This window comes from Zonotrichia albicollis, chromosome W (genome assembly GCF_047830755.1).
Source record: "Zonotrichia albicollis isolate bZonAlb1 chromosome W, bZonAlb1.hap1, whole genome shotgun sequence".
Classification (NCBI taxonomy): Eukaryota; Metazoa; Chordata; class Aves; order Passeriformes; family Passerellidae; genus Zonotrichia; species Zonotrichia albicollis.
This window is the reverse complement of record NC_133859.1, coordinates 6461088-6485081: the sequence shown is the minus strand read 5'-3', so window position 1 is coordinate 6485081 and position 23994 is coordinate 6461088. Positions and strand designations below refer to the sequence as shown.

General features: G+C 43.6%; 1 protein-coding gene across 4 annotated transcripts in view; it reads left to right on the top strand.

Annotated features, from left to right (window-relative positions):
• Positions 1-23994, top strand: part of LOC141726952 (ubiquitin-associated protein 1-like) — a 176760-nt gene that overhangs the window by 6000 nt on the left and 146766 nt on the right. For 3 of the 4 annotated variants that reach the window (XM_074532076.1, XM_074532079.1, XM_074532075.1), the window contains exon 2: positions 9413-9453. In XM_074532076.1, coding sequence (XP_074388177.1) covers positions 9420-9453 — 34 coding nt within the window. In that variant the 5' untranslated portion in view covers positions 9413-9419. Of the gene's footprint in view, positions 1-9412; positions 9454-23994 lie in introns of those variants that run through there. The other variant, XM_074532077.1, reaches the window with a different exon arrangement.

The window sequence follows — 23994 nt, the reverse complement described above, 5'->3', positions numbered from 1 at the left end:
CCATACTGTAGCAAGCCATTCTTCTCTGCAGCACAGTCCTTCATATGTTTTCTCAGGGGCTCCTCCTGGGCCCTTGACCCACCCCTATTTATTCCAGTTACCTTCACAAGCCACAGCTGCTGCCCAACTAAGGACTTAGCAGCTGTAGCTTGTTTGGAGTAACTAGGACCCACACATAGATCTTACAATACATAGATCTTAACAGGGACTCTCTCCATAACTGTACATATATTCAGGCCCCCACACAATGAGGTCTCCCCTCAGCCCCTCCTCGTACATCTTCCTCTCAAGGCCCTTCACCATCTTCACAGCCCTCCTTTGGATGCTGTCCAATAGTTTAATACCTTTCTTATATTGTGGTGGCTAAAACTGCTCATGATATTCAAAGTGAGGCCACACCAATGCAGAGCAGAGCAGGGCAATCACCTCCCTTGACCAGCTGGTGATACTGTGCCTGATGCACCCCAAGGACATGGTTGGCCCTTCTGGCTGCCAGGGCACTGCTGATTCATATTCAACTTGCCATCAATCAGGATACTCAGGTCCCTCTTCATGGCTTTGCTTTCCAGCGTCTCATTCCCCAGGGTTGTCTCATCCCAGGTACAGAATCCAGCACTTTTCCTTGTTGATCTTCATATAGTTGGTGATTGCTCAGACCTCTAATTTGTCATGGTCTCTCTGCAGGGCCTCCCTGCCTTTGAGGGAGTCAACAGCTCCTCCCAGTTTTGTATCGTATGCAAACTTGCTTAGTACCCCTTCCAGTCCTGTGTCCAAGTAATTTATGAAGATGTTGAAGAGGACAGGGCCTAAAATTGAGCCCTGTGGAACCCCACTAGTGACAGGTCACAAGTCTAATGTCACCTCATTCACTAAAACCCTTTGTTCCTGACCTGTGAACCAGTTGCTCACCCATCACATGGTGTGTTTATCCAGCTGTGTGCTGGACAGTTTGTCCAGAAGGATTCTGTGAGAGACGATATGACCAAAGTGGGACATGACATGAAGATAGCTGCATAACTACAGGTGTCTAACGTTAATGTAATGAAGCCATATGGAACAAGAGAGTGAGAGATGCCATGCTTCTCTGAGAGTGTATGGAAGGGCTGCCTTCGGCTTTAACTTCCCATTGACCGATATGTACTGAAGCAGAAGATCTAGTTGCCCATTGTGTCATGCTAAGCAATGGCACAATTTGAAGAATTGATTTCTCCTAATGTTTGTCACTGCTAAGAAGATGCTATCCAACATCTGCATGTGAAGTCCTATATATGGATGTTATTGCCCTCACTAGAGCGTTGTCTTGTAATCCAATGTGATCTGCATGCAGACCTACTCTTCAGTGGCTCTTTTCTCCATGTCTTTCCTACTCGTGTATTCTGGAAACATTTTTAAAAGTGCTATTTTACTGATTCCTGCGCTTCTGCTCCTCAGTCATTGCACTGGAAATAACTGAATTAGTTTGATGTTATGGACTGTCCTTCAAACTTAGATCTCTTGTTACAGTTGCTTGGGTTTTTGATCCATGGAGTGTGTATGCCACAGAGATTAATCCCTTCCCTCCTCCACTGTTGTCAGTGTAACCCCTACTCTGCATTTGGTTAAATGTAAGGTGACCACTTGTATCCCATAAGATGGAGACATGTCATTTAATTTGCTTCAACCAGCATGTAGCAGCCTGAATTGCTGCTAGTAAAGTCCAAGGTAAAGAAGCAAAAAGGGCCTTTGCATAATATCCACAGATGTTTAATTTCAGCCACACGGTGAGATGTTCGGGTCCAAGGCACACACATTCAGGGTCTAGCTCTCTCCCTCGAGGGGCCAGGAGCTGACCCTGGTCTGGGGGCAGTACAAAGATAAGGGCCAATCAGGGAATAGGGAGGAGTGGCTCAGGGACATAGGAACAGACATAGGAACAGGGGAAGGATCCAATGGGATGTAACAGCTTTGAGGGAAGCTTCTTGTGTCTCCCTAACTTAGGGGATGCCCCCTAGGGCCTCCACACTAGCAAATAGTGAAAATTGAATGGAAACTTCCTACCAGCATTTGCTTCAAGGACGGTCTGGTTTGTTCTTGTTGATCTTAAAATAGACCAAGAACCTTAATGTACTTTATCTCTTGGATTGCAGTAAATGTATTTTAAACTTTTTTTTTCTGTTAAGACTGGTCATAGTGATGTTTGCTTTTTTTTTTCTGCAGGAGGTGTAGTTGCAATGTGTCAAATATACCTGTACAATTACTTTATCCAAAGAGATATTATCAGTGGCTCAATATCACTGCTTTATGAAAGGGGAGTATCTCCATGTAGATGACTCTGCTTGTTTGCAGAATTGTAAGAGGTACAAAGTAGAAGCAGTTGCTGCAGATTTTGGGCTGATGTCATCCATTTGGAGACTGCAATAAATGAAAACAGAATCCGTTTTGCACTGTAGTAGACTGATCAGCTTTTTACTGTCGGTCTCAGAGACTTCAATTGTGTAGCAATAATGGAATGCTTACATAGGTGGAAAGCTTTGATAGAACCTTGACTTTTGTTTTATCTTAGCAACAGGCACTGTCTACTTCTTGTTTTGTTGTATATACAGCAAACAGAATTTTTAAGCATTGCACACAGTAACACTAGAACAGGCTGCCAGCCACATTTCATCACCTCCTTTTCAAAAAACTTAATTAAAATAGTGTCTTGCAACTAATCAGATTTGAAAGGCTATTCAGGGACCACTGTTACAAACATCTTGTTGCTCTGTCTTGCATTATATACAGAATGCTGATGTTGGTTTAGCCTTTCACTTGCACTGAAACAAGTAGTTGCAGTAAAAACTTAAACCACTGTCTAAATCTGAAATACCTGTGGTGCCTTAGAAATCAATCACTGGAATTAAAGTGCTTTTCACTGTACAATCAGTAATAGTTAATGAATGTAATATAGGCAGCAAAAATTAATCTCTTTAAAGTTGGGGTTTTTTGGGTATTTTTGTAGTTTTCAGAGTGAATGGTGCATCCTCAGTTGTGCGTTCTTAGGCTACACAATGAGTATCAGAAGGCAAAATGGAAATTGCAAGATTTTTTCCTCTGAAAATCACAGATGTGCTACATTGATTATAGTTGATAACTTGGGGCACTTTGATTTCCTCTGACCCATAATACTTTCCTCAGAAGGTGGGAGTTACTTCAGAAAATTCATGTGGTCTGGAATCTAGACACAGTTGCACCCCAAAATGAAGGATATAGCAACAAAAGACCAATTCTTCTCAACAAATAGTTAAATTGGCTTGAGTTATCACTGAGAAAGGTGTTTCAGGTACCATTATCAATAGGATGCTTCCAATTTGACCAGTCAGAGCTCTTTCAGAAGGAAAGGAATGTAGATATACACTTCAAGGAAAACACCAGTAGAAAGATCATCAAAATAAAATTATAATTGAAAAATACCCCAACTTCCTAGCAGCTTCTCGTGGTAGTAAATTTTTTCTTCATCTGTTTATGAGACTCTCCCTTTGATACCTTGCCTGTACCAAGTCACACTTCTCTATGTTCTCCTTGTTATCTGGCAGCACAAGTAAATAGTCATTCAGGTTTAAGTGGTGACATGTCAGGTGGGCTGTCTTGGTTACCTGTGTTGTCCCTTCAAGCCTTTCCAACTTGTCATCTCTCTCTTTGTGCCAGTTGTTTCTGTCATCAGTTCTGTCTTGTCACTTCTCTGTTTCTGCATCTGTATGTTTTTTGTTTGTTTTTGTGGTTGCTTCCCTGTATGAGTCCCCCTCCTCCCCTTCTATCATCATAACTCTGAGATCCTCTGCTCTCATCTTGGGTTTTGGTATGCCATGTTCCTCTGATTGTCTGGTTTTAAAAATGTTGCCCTGTTGACTCAGTGTTAAGTGGAAAATGAACATACAGGAAGGGAAGAGGTTGCCTTGGTGGCTGCTGACATTAAAGTTGCTTATAATTTTAGGCACCTGTAGTCCTGATCTCCTCTTCAGATAATTAGCCAGAACCAAGAATGAGAGAATGAGGCTAAGGATGTCTACATTTATAGGAGTGAGCTTGTAGGTGGCTTTAAAAAAACCTTGTAGTACTATGCAGCTAACTTGTTTCTCTAGATCAGGAAAGGTGTTTTATGTTCTTTGTCAACTTAAAACATGCAGTAAAGCATCAGACCAAAATTTGTTCCCCTATGTGCCATTCCCACAGATGCCCTTCAGCATCCTGTTCTGGACTTTGTTCTCCAGAGGCAACAATGATAGGGCTGCAGTCTTCCATTAACTCATTTGGAGTAAGGCTTTGGGAGCAAGTCCTTTAAATTTCTAAAAGAGCAGTAACAAATGTAAACAAACCTTTACTGCACAGTGTAGCAACTTTGACTAAAGCAAATATAGTTCAGACCCAGAAGCATAGTAGCAACATCAGTAACTTTCTAACTGGTCTCTGAATAGCCTATCAAATCTGATTAGTTGTAAGACACTATTTTAACTAGAGGTTTTTTGGAAATGTGATGAAATGTGGCTGGCAGCCTGTTCTAGTGTTACTGTGTGCAATGCTTAACAATTTTGACAGTGCCTTCTGCAGTAATGGTCTCTTAAGAAGTACACACACAGCACATCAGGAAGAGCTAGCGTGATATAAACTCAAATGTTACCTGAATCTACAGTGTGATTGTCTCTCTGGAAATGGTGCATTTCATGATTAGTTTGCTATTTATGTGCCTTAGCTAGTTCTGTAGTTAAAATAAGGTGTTGAATATGGCAGAGGAATAATTTTTTCCCACTGTGCCTTAAACTTAATGCAGATGCCTGGTCTGCACTAGGATTTTACTACAAGATTGCCGACAAAAGCAATAAACGTATTGTTTATGTGGGATATTTTGACACTGAGGATGCATCCAAGGATTTATGCAGCTCCAGATTGATATACTACTTAAAACCTCCCTGGATGCTAGATGTGCACATCTTTATCTTTGCAGGATTTTTATGCATTGCTACTAGTGTCCCTGGAGTAAATTGATTTTGTCATGGTGACTTAATGTTCTGTTGCCCAAGATCAGTGTGTGAGATGGTAAACTTAAAATGTCCTTGCAATGGCCTACTGGAGAAGGGTTATAAATTACCATTGTAAAAATTATCTCTTTGAATTTTCTTTTCAATGTCCTTTATGTAGGTACAGTCTGGAGTAAGAGACTTCTGGTAAATGAGGTAGACAGCATAAACCCTATTGCCTGTAGATAACTGGTTCTGCATTGAAAAAACTTCCTTGTCAATTGAGTTGCCAAAGTGAGTAGGTTACTTTCATTAAAAAAATGAAATCCTTTAGAAAAGTAGCACTTGCTTTTCAGTCTGAGGTAAAAACTAGAAGAAAGACAAACTTGGAGAAATTAAAGAAAGTGTGTAGAGGCCTTCTCCCAAGTTCAACTCTGCTATAATAGTAGTGAATGATGGGCAGCCATAGTACATGCTTGCAGACAGTGCCTCACAGTCTCCAATAACATACAGAAGACCAGTGAGGTACATGGAGTCTGTATGATTTCACATATGGCCTGGCTTTTTTGATAATAACATATCAAGTTGGCATCTTAATTGCTACTCTCATACAGAGGAACTAGCAATGTAGCAGCTTGTCTGACAGTGTGATCTGTGTCTGAAAGGTGAAGCCTATTTCATGTGTAGGTAGTATTCAAGGTATTCAGGGTGCTGTAGTCTGCAGTCTGATCTCCCCCTCTGTGGCACTGGGACTAATAAAGCCCATTCATCTCTAGTGGTTGACATGCAACTGTACTGGGTGGTCTTGTGGCTTTGCCCTTAACATCCTTCCTGAGGTGGCAGGCTCAGCACTGTTTCACCACCTTTTTCTTCTGCCTTTGAAACTGCTATGTTTTGTTTGCTTCTGAGAAGCAGTTGCCAGCTAGTGCTGAAACCAGTTCTCTGGCTTTAGTGGATTGGTTTTGGACATAACGCCAATGTTGACCGAGATGGTGAGATGTGCTGAGAGGAACCTGACAAATGTTGAGCAGAATGACACTTTTATGTACAAGGTACACCTGTAGCTGCCCAGCATGACTCACTTGACCATGGCCCAGCTCCTGCTCACTGTGTTTCACAGTCTGGTTGCACCCAGGTAATCTCCATACAGCTTTGGCTTTAGCTGTGTGTTGAAATTCCATTAGCCAATATGGTTGGTTCACCTATTGATTTCAACAAAATGTTGAAAGGGACTTGAGCACTGTTGCAGAGTGGCAGGGTGGTAGAAATGCTGCAACCTTCTTTGAAGCGTCTCCTTCAGAAGCCGCTCAGAGTAAGACCACCAGAACAGCCATTTCAAGTCTATGCACACACACATGCCACAGATGGCTCAGCAGAGGAAAGACAAGAAGGATCTTTGTATAATGTATTCCAGTGAAGGTTTATTCCAAAGCGTGCTGAAGGGATCAGGAGCAAAGACAAAACCATGTGATCTGCACAGACTTAAGTATGGGGTCAGTGACCAATGACCTGAGGGCACAGGGCAGTGCAAAGGGCAGGGTAAAGGGCAGCAACCTGCAGGGGGAATGAGGGATGAATAATTGGGGTGGGCAGTGTCAACTGGCCAATGAGGGAAGAAATCTAATGTAGATCTGCAGTAGTGCTGCAAAGCACCATGGGCTAGGTCCTCTCTTTAGCCTAGGTGGGGAAAACTATGGTATATTATTCCAAGGCAAGGCCCTGAGGATTTCCCTGAGGGGGAGGGATTCAGAGAATTCCACAGAGCACAGCAAAAGGGGCTTTCCTAAAGTACTTGAAACTGGCTCTTCCTGCCTCCAGATGTGTCAGCAGCTATCAGGAGGAATAGCTAAGATGTCTGTATAATCCTCATCTTATGACACCCTTTAAGGTAACATAAGTAGTTAAAATCAGCAATGGAAACAATGAGGCTAAGAGTAAGATCTTGGTAGGGGAATGATGGATGTGAATGTTAGATCTGCTCCACATTGTGCTTTGAGTGCTGTCTGCTGCTGGTGGGGTGTACCAGTGTAGTGGGTCTAGCACTGGCCAAACGCCAGTGCACCCACTAGAATTATTTACTCATTTTCTGCTGCGAGATAAGGATTAGGAGGAGAGCAAAGCAGGCTCAAAACTTTAAAGGGTATAAAGAAAACTTTATTAACAGAACTAAAAGAAAAATAATAAATCAGAATAAACCTTCAGAACACTTCCCCCCCCAACTCCTCTTTGTTTTCCCACTGTCAAGGTAAAGAGACAAAATTTGGTATTTTCAGTCAGTTTACCACTTCTAAAATAATCTTTCTTCAGTTTACTTAGGGAGAGCAGCCTCTCATGCCATGCCATGGAGACTTTTCCTCAAGAAACAGTTCTCTCATGGTTTTAATTTTCACGAATAGCAGCCGGCCAGAAATCTGCAGTCGTGAAGTCCCTCCCATGGTTTGGTAGTCTTCCCGCAACTACCACCATGGGTTATCTCAGCTTATTGGGGTGCAATTTTAAGGATGAGCTGTTTAGTATAGAAACAAAAGTTTTTTTGTTTTATCTCTGGGAACAGAGGTTTTCTTCTCCCATCCCTGAGGCCAGGTTTCTCATCTCTCTCTGTTCAAGCTTTTCATTAGATCACAGCTACTTCAACATCTGCTTGCTTCAACACTGGTGCTTCTGCTCACGGCTATGACTAGAATGCTACATCCCCTCAATGCATTTCATGAGTTACAGGAAAAAAGTGCTGTGTATTAATATCTTCCTAAAGCCTTACAAGAGAATTTCAGCCCAAGACTAAGGCATCTCCTCATTCTCCTCCCATCTGGGATTTGACTCCTTCTTCACTGACCTCGGTATCTCCATGTTGTTTTCTTTACGTGTCTTCCCCATGTCCTTTTTCTCACTCGAGAGAGGATTGATGTCTGCAAGTTTCATCTGTGCACTGAAAGAGTTAATGTCTCACCCAGCCCTGTGGGTGGTCATGTGATCTCTGCCGGGCAGCGGCTGCTTTGACTGCATGGCTGTTTTCCGGCCCCTGCCGCGTTCAGTTCCAGCCGCGGGGCTGCTTTCTGCGTGGGGCTGCAGGGCCGCCTCTGTTCTTAGCCGCATGATTTTCCACGGTGCCAGCAGGATAGCTCGGCAGCTCACGGCTGGAACAGGGCCCAGTTTGGTTCCACCCGAAGCCGAGCAGAGCCGGCCTGGCCCCATCACCCGTGGTTGGAACTTGCTCGTGGCAGAATCTCAGCTGAGCTGTGACACGGGCTGAGCTGGCCAGGCTGTGCCGCGGAGCAGAGCCTAGCTCGGCCAGCGTCCAGTTACCTGTTCAAAAGCTGGAAGCAAGAGAGTTTTTCCCGGCGTTTGTTCATTTTTAAATGTGATTTCACAGAACCATATTCAGCTCTCTTAAGTGATTTAACAGGGTGTCAATATTCAAAACTAGCTGTCTGGTTGGTTCTTTCAGGTCTGAAGGAAGCTGCCAAGGTCCTTACAGGGAATCACTTCTGTAGCTCATGGATTTTTTCCTTAACTAAAAACCAAACTACGTTAAACCACAACAACCAGATGTTTTGGAAAAATGGCTGTTGGATATTTCATATAGCTGGAAGGCTTCAGAAACAAAGGGAAACTGATTCTTTGTTACGTATAATGCCACAAGGAGGACTTTAAAAATAATTTATTTGAAGAATTATGCTGTGGTATCTTAAGAAAGGTATTGTGATGTATTTCTAATCTAGCAAAAGAACCAATTATGTTATTGAACACACCATGAGCATGCTGGATCAGCTCTTTCGCAGGACAGGCTGACTGTTAAAAGCTGGCTAGGCGCTTCTGTGTTTAACATCTTGACCATGTAGGATTTGCATCCAAATTTTAAGCTGCTAATAAAATTCTGTGGGCAGTGAATGAGGCCTCTTGTTAACATTGTTTTCTTGTGTGTATCCAAAAATATCTTCCTAATGGTACCATTTATTATATAGCTCTGTTGTGCATTATCCAGTGTGTCAAGACAAGTGCCATGCTGGCTGACTGCATACCTAGTATGATAGTATCCCTTTTTAGAGCAGTGAGGATTAAACTGAAGAGAATAAGTGTGGTATTTCCGGTAGGAAGGGCTAGTCTTAATGCTAGGGGAGGCAGGGTGTGCTTTATGGTGCTGGGACAGAGCAGCCTCTGAGCACTGTGATCTGGAAAACTGCCTTTCTGATCAACCTAGCTGCTTCTTGGCTCTGTTTTGACCTTTCTTCTTCATTTTGCCAGTTAGATTGTCATACCCTGGGCTACGTTATTTGCCTAATTAATTTTCAGAGCTATAAAATATTTTTTCTTATCTGTCTTGGGAACAGGATAAACAGCAAGTGTCTGCAACACGTCCCTTAATCTAGAGATAAGACAGTGTAGAATTGCATAGGCTTATGCTGTACTACATGTTGTTAAAGCTGTTTTAAAATGTTTTTCAGGTTCTAAATGGCTTCTAAGAAGTTGGGATCTGAGTCTCATGGTAAGTAAAATTTGGTATTCCTGTCTCTTCAATAAGATGAATCCTACTATTGCTGCTGACTCATGTCTCAGCCTAGATAGTCCATAGAAACTAATCTGTTCAGCTCATGACAGAATAATACCTTCTCCTTCCCCTCACTTCCCCCTTCAAAATCAAAGCTGAACTGCAGTTGTGATACTGATTTGATGTTTACTGAAGTGGACACTAGATTTGTCGCTCCTTTCTATGGAAGTCACGTGAACAGCTGGATTGAAAGTGAAGCTTTTAATATATCATAGAACTATGCTTTTTGCTCAGCAGTGAATTTTTTTCCTAAATTAGACTAATCTGGTTCAGCAGGCAAGTGAAGAGAATATTTTCTTCCACATTTGAGATGCGTAGTGTCATGAAGATGATTGGTATAATAAAAATTATTTACCTGTATATGTGCTTATCTCTTGAGGATTAATATTTCTGTGGGACATTAAAGTCCAGTTTGTTGTATGTCATGTATCTTCTTCAAATCAGCAATCATTCAATGCAGTACAGGGCAGTTCATGTGAAATTTCTAACACAATTTTTCATGCTATAGAAACTTAGCATTGATCTTTCTGGGTAATTTTTCTGATAAGAGAGTCCTGCGGAATTCCATTTTTCTTTCAGCTTTTTATTCAATCTTGCAAGTAAAAAGTTGAACTACAGAATAAGAAACGCTTCACTTAAATACGTGGTTAAGGATTAATAAAAATGACCAATTAAAACTCAATTTTTATATGGTCTCCTTTGTGGCCCAGTGATCCTGCTGCAAGATAATGAATTTATTTATTTACTATCTGCCGGCTTTTTACCACTTGTTCTCTTGTATCTATGAACATTCTGATCTGCTTGTCTTCTGAGTCTATTTTTACTTCTCTTTTGCTTCCTAAACCGGACTAGCAAAGACACTGCTCAGAGCTAGAATTCAATCTGTCTTAAATATTTCTCAAAACAGTATGCTGTGGTGGAACATGCTCCTGGCTTCAAAATAGCAAAATCAAAATAAATGGTACTGTAAGCTGGCTGCTTAACTTGTCTACTCTTCTGTGTACTTTCTGTTCCTAATGATACCAGTGACACTGCCATGGTATTGTTTCTGAGGAGTAGTAGTGCAACTTCCTTGGCTTATTATGTCTTAAGTAATTAGCAAGGCAATTCTTTTCAGTTTTCTCCAGGGTTGTTAAGAATTATTTTGACCGAGTGAATTTTGGCTTGCTGTAAAGCATCTAGTTGAACAGCTACCTGTTTCTTATCTGTTCAGTGTCTCTGGCAGGCTGATAGAATCAGTCAATATAGTTGATGTATCTCTTATACTTATTATTGAGCTGCTTATTGGAGGTTAGAGGACTGTTGTTGAATCACAGAATGATTGAGGCTGGAAGGGACCTCTGGAGATGGTCATGTCCAAAACCCTGCTCAAGCAGAGCCACCTAAAGCACCTACTCAGGACTGTGTTCAGATGGAGATGAAGATGGGAACATAAGGTATGGATGGAGAGGAAGGAACACTTTTCCTGTTTTGGAAGGTATTCTTAGCATACACCTATAACTATGCCTAAGCGTGTAACTTCAAATGCTCTTGTCATTTGAATAATTGGAAATTCAAGCTTAAGTTTCAGTAATAGGTACCATCTAGAAATACAGCTCTCATCTATTGCACAAAAGGTTTGTTATATCAAGTGCAATATGTTAATATAGTTGTATTCTCACTGTCACTATATAACTTGAAAGCTCCTAATTGCAATTTCTGAGAATTATGTGTGTTTTGTGACCATGAAAACGAAGTTCCACTTGGTTTCAAAACTGTTCCCCATTTATAACTAGTAACTGGTTTTATCTGAAATGTTTCAATTCTGCTACTTTAAGACAACAAAATTGTCACTTGATGAGACACTTAAAAGGGCTTATGGTTTTTTTTCATGTACTCTGAGTTACATGCATGGGAGAAATACCAACAAGATAGTCTCAAGAGGTCAAAACAAGAAGAAAAACTTTATTGGCAACTTCAGAAAATCAGAGAACTGTGGCAAAAGGTTTAGAGCAGCTGTCTTAGGTTGCAAAATGTAGCTGGGGGTGTGTATTCTATTACCATCTGTTAGAGGTGGGGCAATTATCTTCTGTTAATTCGGCAGTTTTCTTTATTCCACAACCAATCCTTCCTCCAGGAAATATCTTCTGTTAATGAGCCATTGAGTCTCATTGCATTACTGACAAAATTACATCATCCCATTGTGAGATGCTCTGCCCAGAGGGAGGAACCAAGCATTCCTACCTGGATATAATCAGAGATTTGGAACACCACAGCCAGCCTTTTCCTACTGGATTCCCAGAGGAGCAGCTTTCTTCTTTACTGGATTCCCAGACCCATCTATACCACCACTGGGTCTCCAGAGGAAAACGACACCCTTTTATAGAATCACTGCTTCAACAGAACCACATCTGTCACTCCAGGAGGACTGCAGCCACCATTTAATTGGACTGCTACCAATACTCTGACCAACAACAGGGTGTCAGGTCGTATTCTCACTCTGTCAGTATTGTTTTGAGGTTTTTTGTACTATTGCATTTGTATTTTTAATTTTCCTAATAAAGAACTGTTATTCCTATTCCCATATCTTTGCCTGAGAGCCCCTTAATTTCAAAATTATAATAATTCAGAGAGAGAGGGTTTAAATTTTCCATTTCAAGGGAGGCTTCTTCCGTCCTTAGCAGACACCTGTCTTTTCAAACCAAGACAGATTTTGGCACCCAATGTGGGACTCGAGGACATAGAAACAAAAAGGGAATAACAGTTCTTAAATAATCTATTTTTTGTGCTGATATAGAAACCTCGTTAAGTGTCACCATGTAGTCTAGCTTACCCTGGTTTGGGTGGCACGTAGTTGTGGCTATATTTCTCCCATTTGCAGGCCCTTATCTAAACATGGGTCCTATAACTAAGGCTGCTGTGGCTGTTATCCACTTTGCTTTATGCGTTACTAAGGTGAGGAACTAATGGATTTCTAACTTCCTCTGGAAGGCGGGCACATGGATTCAGCACTATCACACACTAACTGTATTTTTTGGGGGTTACTTTAATAATGGTACTTACTGGGAGGAAATGGCACTGGGTGAAAATTTCTCCCAACCCTTCACCCAGCTCTTTGCATCTGCCCCACCAGTTTTTGAAGGGTTCAAATCTTCTCTAAACGCTAATGATATACAATGGCTAGTGCTGCTGATAGGCCTGTTATATTTAGCATTCAGAGATAAGTGAAGATTGACTTGAATAACCACCCTGACACCTACCCCAGAAAACAGGGATGCTGCCCCAGAACCTGACACTGCCCTGGGGACTAGGGAGGCTGCTGTCCCAGAGCCCTACTCTGCCCCACAGCCCACCTCAGAAATTAACCACCCGGATTGAGTGGGGGTTCTGGTGAAGGAGATACGTGAAATGAGCCAAATGCTGAAGGAGTACATTTCCCCAGCTGGTGAGAAACACTTCCCCTACCTCAAAGAAGGAGAGTCTAATGGTGCAGCAGTAGAACCCACAGATGTTACAACCATCCAGGTTCCAACTGAACCGCAAGGGCAGTCACAGCCAGCAGTAGTTGCCCCTGTGGAAATGAGGAAGTCCAAGATTAAATCAAAGCACCCAGATAAGGATAACAAAAGAGGGCCCTCACAACCCACAGGGGAGCCAACAGTTGAGATCATCACCAAGTCCCTGATGTATGAAAGTCTCCATAATCTGCACCAAGACACTGTACGACAGGGATGTGAGGCTTATACAACCGGCTTACTCCAGCTCTGGGACCTTATGGGTGCAAGTGTGCAACTGGATGGTGGTGAGGCAAGGAATTTGGGACCCTTGACCCCAGACTCATGTATTAATCAGATTTTTGTAAGGGAACCAGGGTCCCTTTCCCTCTGGGAGCGGCTTTTAATGAGTGTAAGAGAAAGGTTTTTCCACAGGGAGAGAATGCAGGAGCACCACCATAGAATGTGCTGGAAGACCCTGGAGGAAGGGATCCAACAGCTGAGAGAAGTGGCAGTATTGGAGGTATGCTTTGGGAGAGATGGACAGCATGATAATGACCCTGACAAGGCCAGGTGCACAGGGCAAATCTTGTGGAATATGGCAAATCTAGGGCCATCTCAATACACCACCTTCATTGCAATGATTGATGCCAATACCAACTGAGAGACAGTAGGTTCTGTTGCCAACAAGCTTGGAAATTATGAGTATGATCAATGGCCCAATGCAGACTCGTGTCTCTGACATGGTTAAGGACCTCAAAAAGGAAGAGAGAGGTGGTGAGGGAGGAGGTGAAGAGGAACAGTTCCTATATGGCACCAGTGCGAGTCACAGGCCCCAAAGTCAGAGCCCAATGTCCCCCAGCTAGAGAGAGAGGATACACCCCACAAGGTGACCTGTGGTTCTTCCTGTGTGACCATGGGGAGGTGGGATGGGAAACCTACTTCTGTCCTGGCAGTATGGGTGCATCAACTCACAGAGGGAAACACTAATCGAAGGATTTCCACTAAAGTAAAGGTAGCCTCAAGCTCCCATGACTGAGCTGCTGGGTATGATCTGTGAGATTCCCTTGAAAGAACCTCTAGTATGTACACCCAGGAAAGAAATAATAACCAGGGTTAGAGGGGCCCTGCCTCTAGCCAGGAAGAGGCATGGGAAAACCAGTTCTTTTGGACTGTGTTGATCTGATGGCCTGGCACACCAGAGCCAGAAAAATATGAAGTCATAGTTGATACTGGTGCGCGGTGTAACCTAATGCCATCGGGACATGTTGGGGCAGAACCTGTTTCCATTGCTGGGGTGATTGGGAGATCACAGCAATTGACCCTGTTGGAAGCTGAGGTGAGCCTGACTGGGAAGGAGTGGCAAAAACATCCTATTGTGGCCGGCCCAGAGGCCCCATGTATTCTGGGCATAGTCTTCCTTCAGAATGGCTATTACAAAGACCCAAAGGGACTCAGGTGAGCTTTTGGAAGAGCTACTGTAGAGGCACAGTATTGGAATAATACCAATATAGCCGGATGGGATGTGCCTGAGCTTGTCTGACCCTTGGTGCTTAACCAAATAGTGGTAACTGTGGTGTTTCACCCCAGAGACACCTTTGGATAGCTCTGTGCTGCAGCTGGGTGCTTGGAGACAAGTCCAGGCATACAGGAACTCTGGTGGCTGCGGGATGGAGCTTCCCCCGTAACAGGGTCTGCTCCTCAAGTTTACCTCTGACGGAGAAGCTTTAAGGTGATAGCAAAGGAAAGGAGTTGGTTCTGCTGGAGGGTTTTGATCTAGAGTTTTATTCAGACCCACAGGCCTCGGAATCCAGCAACAGCTCCAACAGAACTCTCCGAACCATATGGTTGCTGGCTCTTTTAACCCCAGGGAAATGGGGAGGGAAGGGGTAGGAAGCCCACCAACCAGGTACATGAGAGGAGGTCTTAAGGGACAAAGGACACCTGGATGGCCCAATGTCCTCCCAGGGGTAGAGGGCATCTTTTGAATCTGCCAATCACTTGACGCCTTTCTGGAATGCCAAGATTGACAGACAGTACTCAGCAGGGGAAAGGAGAGGTGACTGACACACCTGGCAGGGAATTATCAGGGGAGAGACCCGAGGTAAACCCTGAAATCACAATGCAACAGCACAGGACATTAAGCAGTTCAACACCTTGCCTAGACTATCAGAAAACCCATCTGCAGTAGGACTCCTGAGGGTGGAAAAGCAATGAGTACCAATTGCCACCTTGATGGCGCACTGCCGGCAGTATCGGAGGAATCGAGATGCTGTGATCCCCATTCACAAAATGATCCGTGAGCTGGAGAGCCAAGGAGTGGTCAGTAAGGCCCACTCACCCTTCAACAGCCTCATTTGGCCTATGCAGAAATATGAAGGAGAATGGAGATTGACTCTAGACTATCGTGCATTGAATGAAGTGACTCCACCGAGCGCTGCCGTGCCAGACATGCTGGAACTCCAGTACGATCTGGATTCCAAGGCAGCAAAGTGGTATGCCACTATTGACATTGCTAATGCATTTTTCTCCATTCCTGTGGCCACAGAATGCAGACCTCAAATTGCTTTCACCTGGAGGGATGTACAGTACACTTGGAACCAGCTGCCCCAGGAGTGAAAACACAGTCCCACCATCTGCCATGGACTGACCCAGACTGTACTGGAAAAGGGTGAAGCTCCCAAACGTCTGCAGTGTATTGATGACATCATTGTGTGGGGGAACACATCAATGGAAATATTTGAGAAAGGAGAGAGGATCATCCAGATTCTACTGGAAGCTGGCCACGCCATTAAGAAGAGGAAAGTCAAAGGACCTACCTGAGAGATCCAGTTCTTGAGGGTAAAGTTGCAAGATGGATGGTGTTAGATTCCCACTGAGGTCATCAATAAGATCACAGCAATGTCTCCACTGACCAGCAGGAAGGAAACACAGGCTTTTGTAGGCATCATAAGTTTTTGGAGAATGCACATTCCTGAATACAGCCAGATTGTGAGCCCTCTCTACCTGGTTACCTGCAAGAAGAATGATTTCCACTGGGGCCTTGAGCAGCAACAAGCTTTTGCCCAGATCAAGCGGGAGATTGCTCATGCAGTAGTGCTTGGCCCAGTGAGGACGGGACCAGAGGTGAAGAATGTGCTCTACTCTGCAGCCGGGAACAGTGACTTGTCCTGGAGCCTTTGGCAGAAGGTGCCTGGGGAGACTCCAGGCTGACCATTGGGATTCTGGAGCCGAAGCCAACTACACTCCCACAGGGAAGGAAATCTTGGCTGCCTATGAAGGAGTTCAAGCTACCTCGGAGGTGATTGGCATGGAAGCACAACTCCTCCTGCTATCTCAACTACCGGTGCTGGGGTAGATGTTCAAAGCAAAGGTTCCCTCTACCCACTATGGCACCAATGCCACCTGAAGCAAGTGGATTGCTCTCATCATACAGCACACCTGTATTGGAAAACTGAATTGCCCTGAGATTTTGAAGGTAATTACAAATTGGCCTGAAGGTGAAAACTTTGGTCTCACTGATGAAGAAGAGCAGGGACAAGTGATATGGGCTGAAGAGGCTCCACCATACAACCTACTACCAGCAGAAGAAACACAATATGCTCTTTCCACTGACGATTCCTGTCGCATTGTACAGGTGAAATGAAAATGGAAAGCAGCCGTATGGAGCCCCACACGACACGTTGCACAAGCTACTGAAAGAGAAGGTGGATCTAGTCAACTTGCTGAACTCAACACTGATCAGCTGGCTCTGGACATTGCAGAAAGAGAGAAATGGCCAAAGCTATACCTTTATACCAATTTATGAATGGTAGCCAATGTTGTTTGGGGCTGGCTGGAGAGGTGAAAAAAGGCCAACTGGCAGTGTAGAGGAAAACCAATCTGGGCTGCTGATAACTGGAAAGACATCACTACCAGGGTAGAGAAACTACCTGTGAAAGTCCGTCATGTAGATGCCCATGTCCCCAAGAGTTGGGCTAACGAGGAACACCGAAACAACAAGCAGGTAGATCAGGTTGCAAAGATATAGATGTCACAGATAGACTTAGATTGGTAACACAAGGGAGAGTTGTTCTTAGCTCGATGGGCCCATGATGCCTCAGGTCATCAGGGCAGAGATGCTACCTGTAAGTGGGCATGAGACCGAGGGGGGAATCTAAACATGGACAGTATTTCTCAGGTTTTCCATGACTGTGAGACATGTGCTGAGATCAAGCAGGCCAAGTAGGTGAAGCCCCTATGGTATGGTGGGGTGGTGGTCCAAATATATGTATGGGGAAGCCTGAGAGACTGACTACATCACACTGCCCCACATACACCGAGGCAAGCGCTATGTGCTGACCATGTTGGAAGTCACTACTGGATGGCTGGAGACCTACCCTGTGTCTCATACTACTGCTCAGAACAGCATCTGCACCTGGAAAAGCAAGTCCTGTGGAGACATGGCACCCCTGAGAGAATTGAGTCAGACAACAGGACCCATTTCAAGAATGGCCTTATAAACACCTGGGCCAGAGAACATGGTATTGAATGGGTATATCATATCCCTTATGCACCAGCTGCTGGGAAAGTTGAACAGTGGAATGGACTACTTAAGACTATCTTGAAGGCACTTGGCAGGGGTACCTTTAGGAATTGGGAAATGAACTTAGCAAAAGCTACCTGTATGGTCAACACCCAAGGGTCCATCAATTGAGCTGGTCCTGTCCTGTCTGAACCCTTGCACACAGTCGATGGAGATAAAGTCCATGTACTAGTGAATGATATTTTAGGAAAGACTGTTTGGATTAGTCCCACCTCAAGCAAATGTAAACCCATCCATGGCATTGTTTTTGCTCAAGGACCTGGTTACACTTGGTGGGTAATGCAGAAAGATGGAGAAGCCTGTTGTGTACCACAGGGAAACCTAGTCTTAAGTGAGAACTGTGTATAAGGTTTCATTGTGTAGAGTTTATTGATTTCAGTATGATGCAGATATTAATAGAATAAGGGGTGGATAATGTCTTAGGTTTCAAGATGTGGCCAGGGATGTGTAATCTATTGCCATCTGATAGAGGTGGGGCAATTATCTTCTGTTAATTCGGCAGTTTTCTTTATCTCTTCCACAACCAATCCTCTCTCTGGGGAAATATCCTCTGTTAATGGGCCATTGAGTCTCACTGCATGACTGATAAAATTACATCATTCCATTGTGAGATGCTCTGCCCAGGGGGAGGAGCCAAGCATTCCTACCTGGATATAATCTGAGATTTAGAACACCACAGACAGCCTTATCCCACTGGATTCCCAGAGGAAGACGAGGGCCATCTACACCACCAGACTTTCAGAGGAAAACTACACACTTCTACAAGATCACTGCTTCAACAGAACCACATCTGTCACTCCAGGAGGACTGCAGCCACCATTTAATTGGACTGCTACCAACATCCTGACCAACAGCATGTTAGGTTGTATTCTGACTCCGTCAGTTGTTTTTCTTTTGTTTGTACTATTGCATTTGTATTTTTAATTTTCCTAATAAACAGCTGTTATTCCTATTCCCATATCTTTTCCTGAGTGCTCCCTAATTTCAAAATCATATTTCGGAAGGAGGGGTTTTACATTTTCCATTTCAAGGGAGGCTCCTGCCTTCCTTAACAGACACCTGTCAACTAGTTGAATTAGTTAGTTAGTTGAAAAGGACTGTGCACATCTTTTTCCTTCTTAAATATGTCATCACAGAGGCTTTATCAACTTCTCTAATTGGGCCAGCAACATGTCTATTGTCAGAGCCTTCAGGGATTGGCTCTACTGGACATAGTAGAAGTTTCAAGCATCTCTCTCAGAAGCTGCCTCTGTGGCTTCCCCTGCCCACTAAAAAAAACCCAGATTGTTTTAAACTAACACAAAAGATGAAGTGGGTAACAGCCATATTAAATAACAGTTAAAAAAACCCATTTCATTGCTCCACTTTAAGATGTGACTATACAACTGTAGCTTGTATAATACTTCCTCTACATAGGTTTTTCTTATTGCTTTAGAATCTTTCATTAAAAACAATTTGTGCTCTTACCCATCAGTGTGTTCAAGCAGAAGGGTCATCGGTTTACAAAAATAAAAGGATTCTTGTCTTTCTAGGTCAGATTTTAACTTCATGTAGTGGATTGATGCAGTCCAGATGCCTGGCACGCACCAAAGCCGCTCGCTCACTCCCCTACCCAGTTGCATAGGGGAGAGAAAATCTAACAAAGGATTTGTGGGTTGAGATAAAGACTGGGAGAAATCACTCCCCAAATTCTGTCACAGACAAAACAGACAAAAATTAAAGATATTAATTGAATTTATTGCTAACAAAATCAGAGCAGGGTAATGGGAAGTAAAATAAACCCTTAAAAACGCCTTCCCTCCACCATTCCTCCTTCCCCGGCCAGGCGGGAAGACAGGGAATGGGGGTTATGGTCCATTTATCACCTGTGGTTTCTCCCACTGCTCAGGGAGAGGAGTCATTCCCCTGCTGCACTGTGGGGTCTCTCCCATAGGAGACAGTTCTCTGCAAACTTCTTCAGTGTGAGTCCATTTCTGTACCAAAACAGTGTTGCTATGTAAGTACCACAATGTGTGTTTGTATTCTCAGTGGCTAGTATCAATTTCAGACAAACAAGAAGTCTCTTCAAGGGGAGATGTCTTAAAAGTCTCTTCAAGGGGAGATGTGTTATAAGGGGAGGTGTTGTTTTGAACAACATCATTTAGTATGTCAGTAGGTCTAATAAGATGAGTATTTGCAACACTTGAGTAATTTGGGCTGTGAGATGAGTGCATAGAGGTGATCCTGTATTGCAGTGCATTGCAACTTGGTTCATCATGTCCAGGGAGAGTGCAGCTGCCAGCGCTGGGCATGGGAACAAACGAGATGGGTCCTCATTTCAGAAAGCTTGAGAATCCATTTATTACCCCCAGGGAGGAAGAGCGGGATCTAGACGAAAAGATGAGGCAAAGGAAGGGTCGTGGGGTTTTTATAGGGTATCACAGGGGTGTAGTGAGGGTTCGGGTCAAGGGAGGAGTTATTAGCAACACAAGGGTAAGATCAAATTCCTGTCTCTTAGGAACAGGGGCATTCCACAATTCCCCCATTTTTAAACTGATTAATGCATGCTGAATAACTTATCATAAGGGGATTCTCAGGAATATGACTTAATAGTTTACACAACCAAACTGAATATTATTAAGCTAAATTAACAAGGAATAGAAAAGCATTTGAGACTTAATCACAAAGGATAAAGTAACAGAAATGATGATACTTGATTAAATGAAGGCATTTTTACTTAATGAGTTAACAGTTTAATCTCTTCTAGCTTTTGATCTTCTCACCAGAAGGGGTGCATTTCTTTGATCTTCTCTTTATGAGGGGCACAGTCTTTAGTGTTTGGTCTCAGCTTTAGTACTGGTGTTATGGGTGTTGTTATCTTGAATGATGATGACTGCAAAGTGAGGGAAGCGGCGAGGGTCCCAGGCGTAGGGCTTGGAATGGGGCCAGCGCTGGGGGTGCGGTGGCGAGGCTGGCTGATTTCTTCACAGGGTTGAGCAGCCCTGCCATGCGGGCCTGGGGCGGGGCCAACTGCAGAGGGGTGGCACAAAGAGGAAGGAGGTAGGTAGGGGGGAAGGGGAGGTTCAGGATTGGAAAAGAAGGACTTAGGTGGGAAAAAGGGAACTCTTAAACAGCATGGTAAGTGCCATTTTTAGAAAGAGGGCCTGGGACAGCGCAGCCATCACCTTCCAGAGTAGGGAACAGGGGATATGGAAAGACAGGGGGTGAAGGAGGACACAGGACAGCGAAAGGACGGTAGCACTTTTGTGTCACTTCTGGACGGATTCCGTCCCTTGTTCTGCCTTCAGGGAAAGGGGGATAGGATGGCAGAGAGGGACACAGAATGACAGAGAGACGGTAGCAACTCCATGCCATCCTGGCAGTTTTCACTCCTTGCCGCACTCTTAAGAACAAAAGGGTACAGAAAGATATGTATGAGAAATGGCTACTCGCTTTTCATAATTTTAGAAAGGTTTATTAAACCTTATCAAAAATACAACAGAAGACTGAATAGAGAAAAAGTTACGGTGCCGGGAGCAAAGGATTTTCCTGACCGTGTGCTCACCCACACAATGGAGGTTTCACCTTTTAACCCTTTAACCCCTCCCAAAGTTCTGTCCATCAACCCCTTCTTCACTGTCCAGTGGTGGAGTTCTCTTCCTCAAATCCTGATTGGAGGTCAGCTGTCACCATAGTGACAAGCTGACCTTCCCAGATGTCCCAACCCTGGTTGTCTCTTGATAACAACATGAAGGGGTAAAACATAGCTATAAATCTATAAAACCTTTCTTAACCTATACAGATGATATTTGTCTGTTAATTGTGAGAGTCAATCATCACATTACTCACCTATCACATATGGGCAGCTTCACAGAAACTGAAAAACATGGGGGTTTACAGGAGGGGGGACTACAGATTCAGAGCATCACCACGCTGTATGCAATCATCCATACCTGTCCATAAGTACCCTCCAGGGCTTTTACCATCCACAAGATGCAGCTGATGTGTCGGGAAAGTTGACAAGTGTCCACGGAATGCTCCTTTTTGCAGGCAGACTAGCCGCTTGTAGCTCTTAAAAACTCCCTCCCATGAAAAACGAAAAAACTTAAACCGTTCATAAGCATCTCGCTGAGTGACGGTAGATGTTAGTCCCATTGCCCGGTCCCAGTAAGCTGGTGCTCTTACTGGGAATTCCCCTCCCCATAAGCTTTTTACCTTCATGTTCCTTTAAAGATGGGAGTCCTGCAAGACTTACGGGGTGCCAGTAGTTCTGTTCTCACTGGCTGCCCGCATTCTCCACCATTTGTTGCAGTGCGTTGCAACTGGGTTTGTTGTGTCCAGGGAGGGTGCAGCTGCCAGCGCCAGGCATGGGAACAAACGAGACAGGTCCTCATTTCAGAAAGCTCAAGAATCCATATATTACCCCCAGGGAGGAAGGGCGGGATGTAGACAGAAAGATGGGGCAAAGGAAGGGTGGTGGGGTTTTTATAGGGTATCACAGGGGTAGACTCAGAGTTTGGGTCAAGGGAGTAGTTATTAGCAACACAAGAATGGTAAGATCAAATTCCTGTCTTTTAGGAACAGGGACATTCCACAGTACTGCTTCACTTGAATCATCCTGCTTAGAGCATGACTTGTGCCAGGGGGACTAAGCAGAGCATAGTAGCAGCAGTCTCACCAGACTCTGAGCAGATGAGAGATCTAGTGGTCTGTGGCCTGGTCATGATTTATCAGTCTCAATGCAAAGGCTGTCAGAGTTGTTATTTCTACATAAGCAAATGCTTTGGCATATCCAGGTTCTCAAATTGCCAGTTCAAATGCAATTTGGATGCCATGCTTCAAATAACTATGTTGGTGTGATGCCTAAAGAGGCTGATCTAGAACAGAGACTAGACAGAGTTAATATGGTAGGTATTTATCAAAAAGCCTTAAAGGATACACCTTGGGCAGTACAAGAGCCTGGCCAGGGCTAACACCCAAGATGGACTCAAGATGGTCACAAGATGGACAAAGGGTCACGAGTTTTCACACTTTTTTAAGTTTTGGTCCATTTACATATTGGGGTTAATTGTCCCATTACAGCTTCATGTTATGAAGTCCCATCTTCCTGGTTTGCTCTCTTCAATTTGCCATTGTTTATGCTTTTGTGCCTGAGGCTGTAACAGTTGTCCTTTATTCTCAAGCTGGAAAAGGATTGTCTAACTACCCTGTGAAGAGAACTTACTAACACTTAATATGAAGTTCAGAGTTACACACCAAGGCAGCACAGAATCTGAAAAATATGAAAGCTAAAACTTAAGGCATCAGGTGGCTAGTGAGGTGCCATCTGGATGCTGTGTTGTTGTGTTGTACAATGCTTGAATACATGCTTCTCACTAAGGATCAGTGAAAATACTACTATATTCTTGCTGGAACACTTTTTCATCCTGATGGTGTAGATAGGATATAGGTTATTTGGCCTGATGGTTTCAAAGCTGGAAGAAATAATACTTTTGTCCAACAGGACTCTGGGACCAGACACTGGTGCATAGTATGGGAGTTTAAGTGATGATAGCACATAATGACAGGACCTGGCGGTCCTGGTCAACAGAAAGCTGAATATGAGTCAGCACTGCCCTGGCAGCCAGGAGAGCCAACTGTGTCCTGGGGGGCACCAAGACAGCCAATCAAGGAAGGGGATTGTCACGCTCTGCTCTGCACTGGTGCAGCCTCACATTGAATATTGTTAGCAGTTTTGGTCACCACAATAAAAGAAAGATAAACTATTAGACAGTGTTATGAATGGAGACAAGAGCTTTTAGACGAATCCTGCCTTAGGCTTAGATTTCTGGCAGTGGCTCTGAGGCGGCCTGCACCTCAAATTGATCTCACTCACAAGTTCTTAAGAATGGCCAATTAACGCTATTGTAAAATGAATTATTTATTGAATAGACACAAGATTAGCAGACAGAAGACTTTAAACAGACTTACTACACAGAATAAAACAAAGAACTTCTAATAGATACAAATAACAGTGCATTATAAAACGTACCTATATTACAGCTAGCAAAGAATTAGTATAGATTAGGAGTTAATGTAACTTACCACCAAATTGATTATGGAGTACACATAAAGTCCTTTCACTCAATTCCTGGAAAAGTAACCACGGAGTTTGCATCCAAATTTTGGGAAGCAGCCCTACATATTACTGTGCAGAAAACTTCTGCTTTGTGAAAGTTTTGTGTAGCTTTTATAGTTTGTAAAATTATATGTCTGTCAGTCAGAAATTCCAGCAGCTTATCTTCCTACATCTTTGTACTACTTTGAAAACAAAGCAGCAGAGGATTCCAAGTCAGAACTGCAATTTAATAGGAAAATTAAAATAAAGGCAAAGAACACTGGCTTAAACTGACAGTCAGGATACAACCTGACACCCTGTTGGTCAGGGTGGTGGTAGCAGTC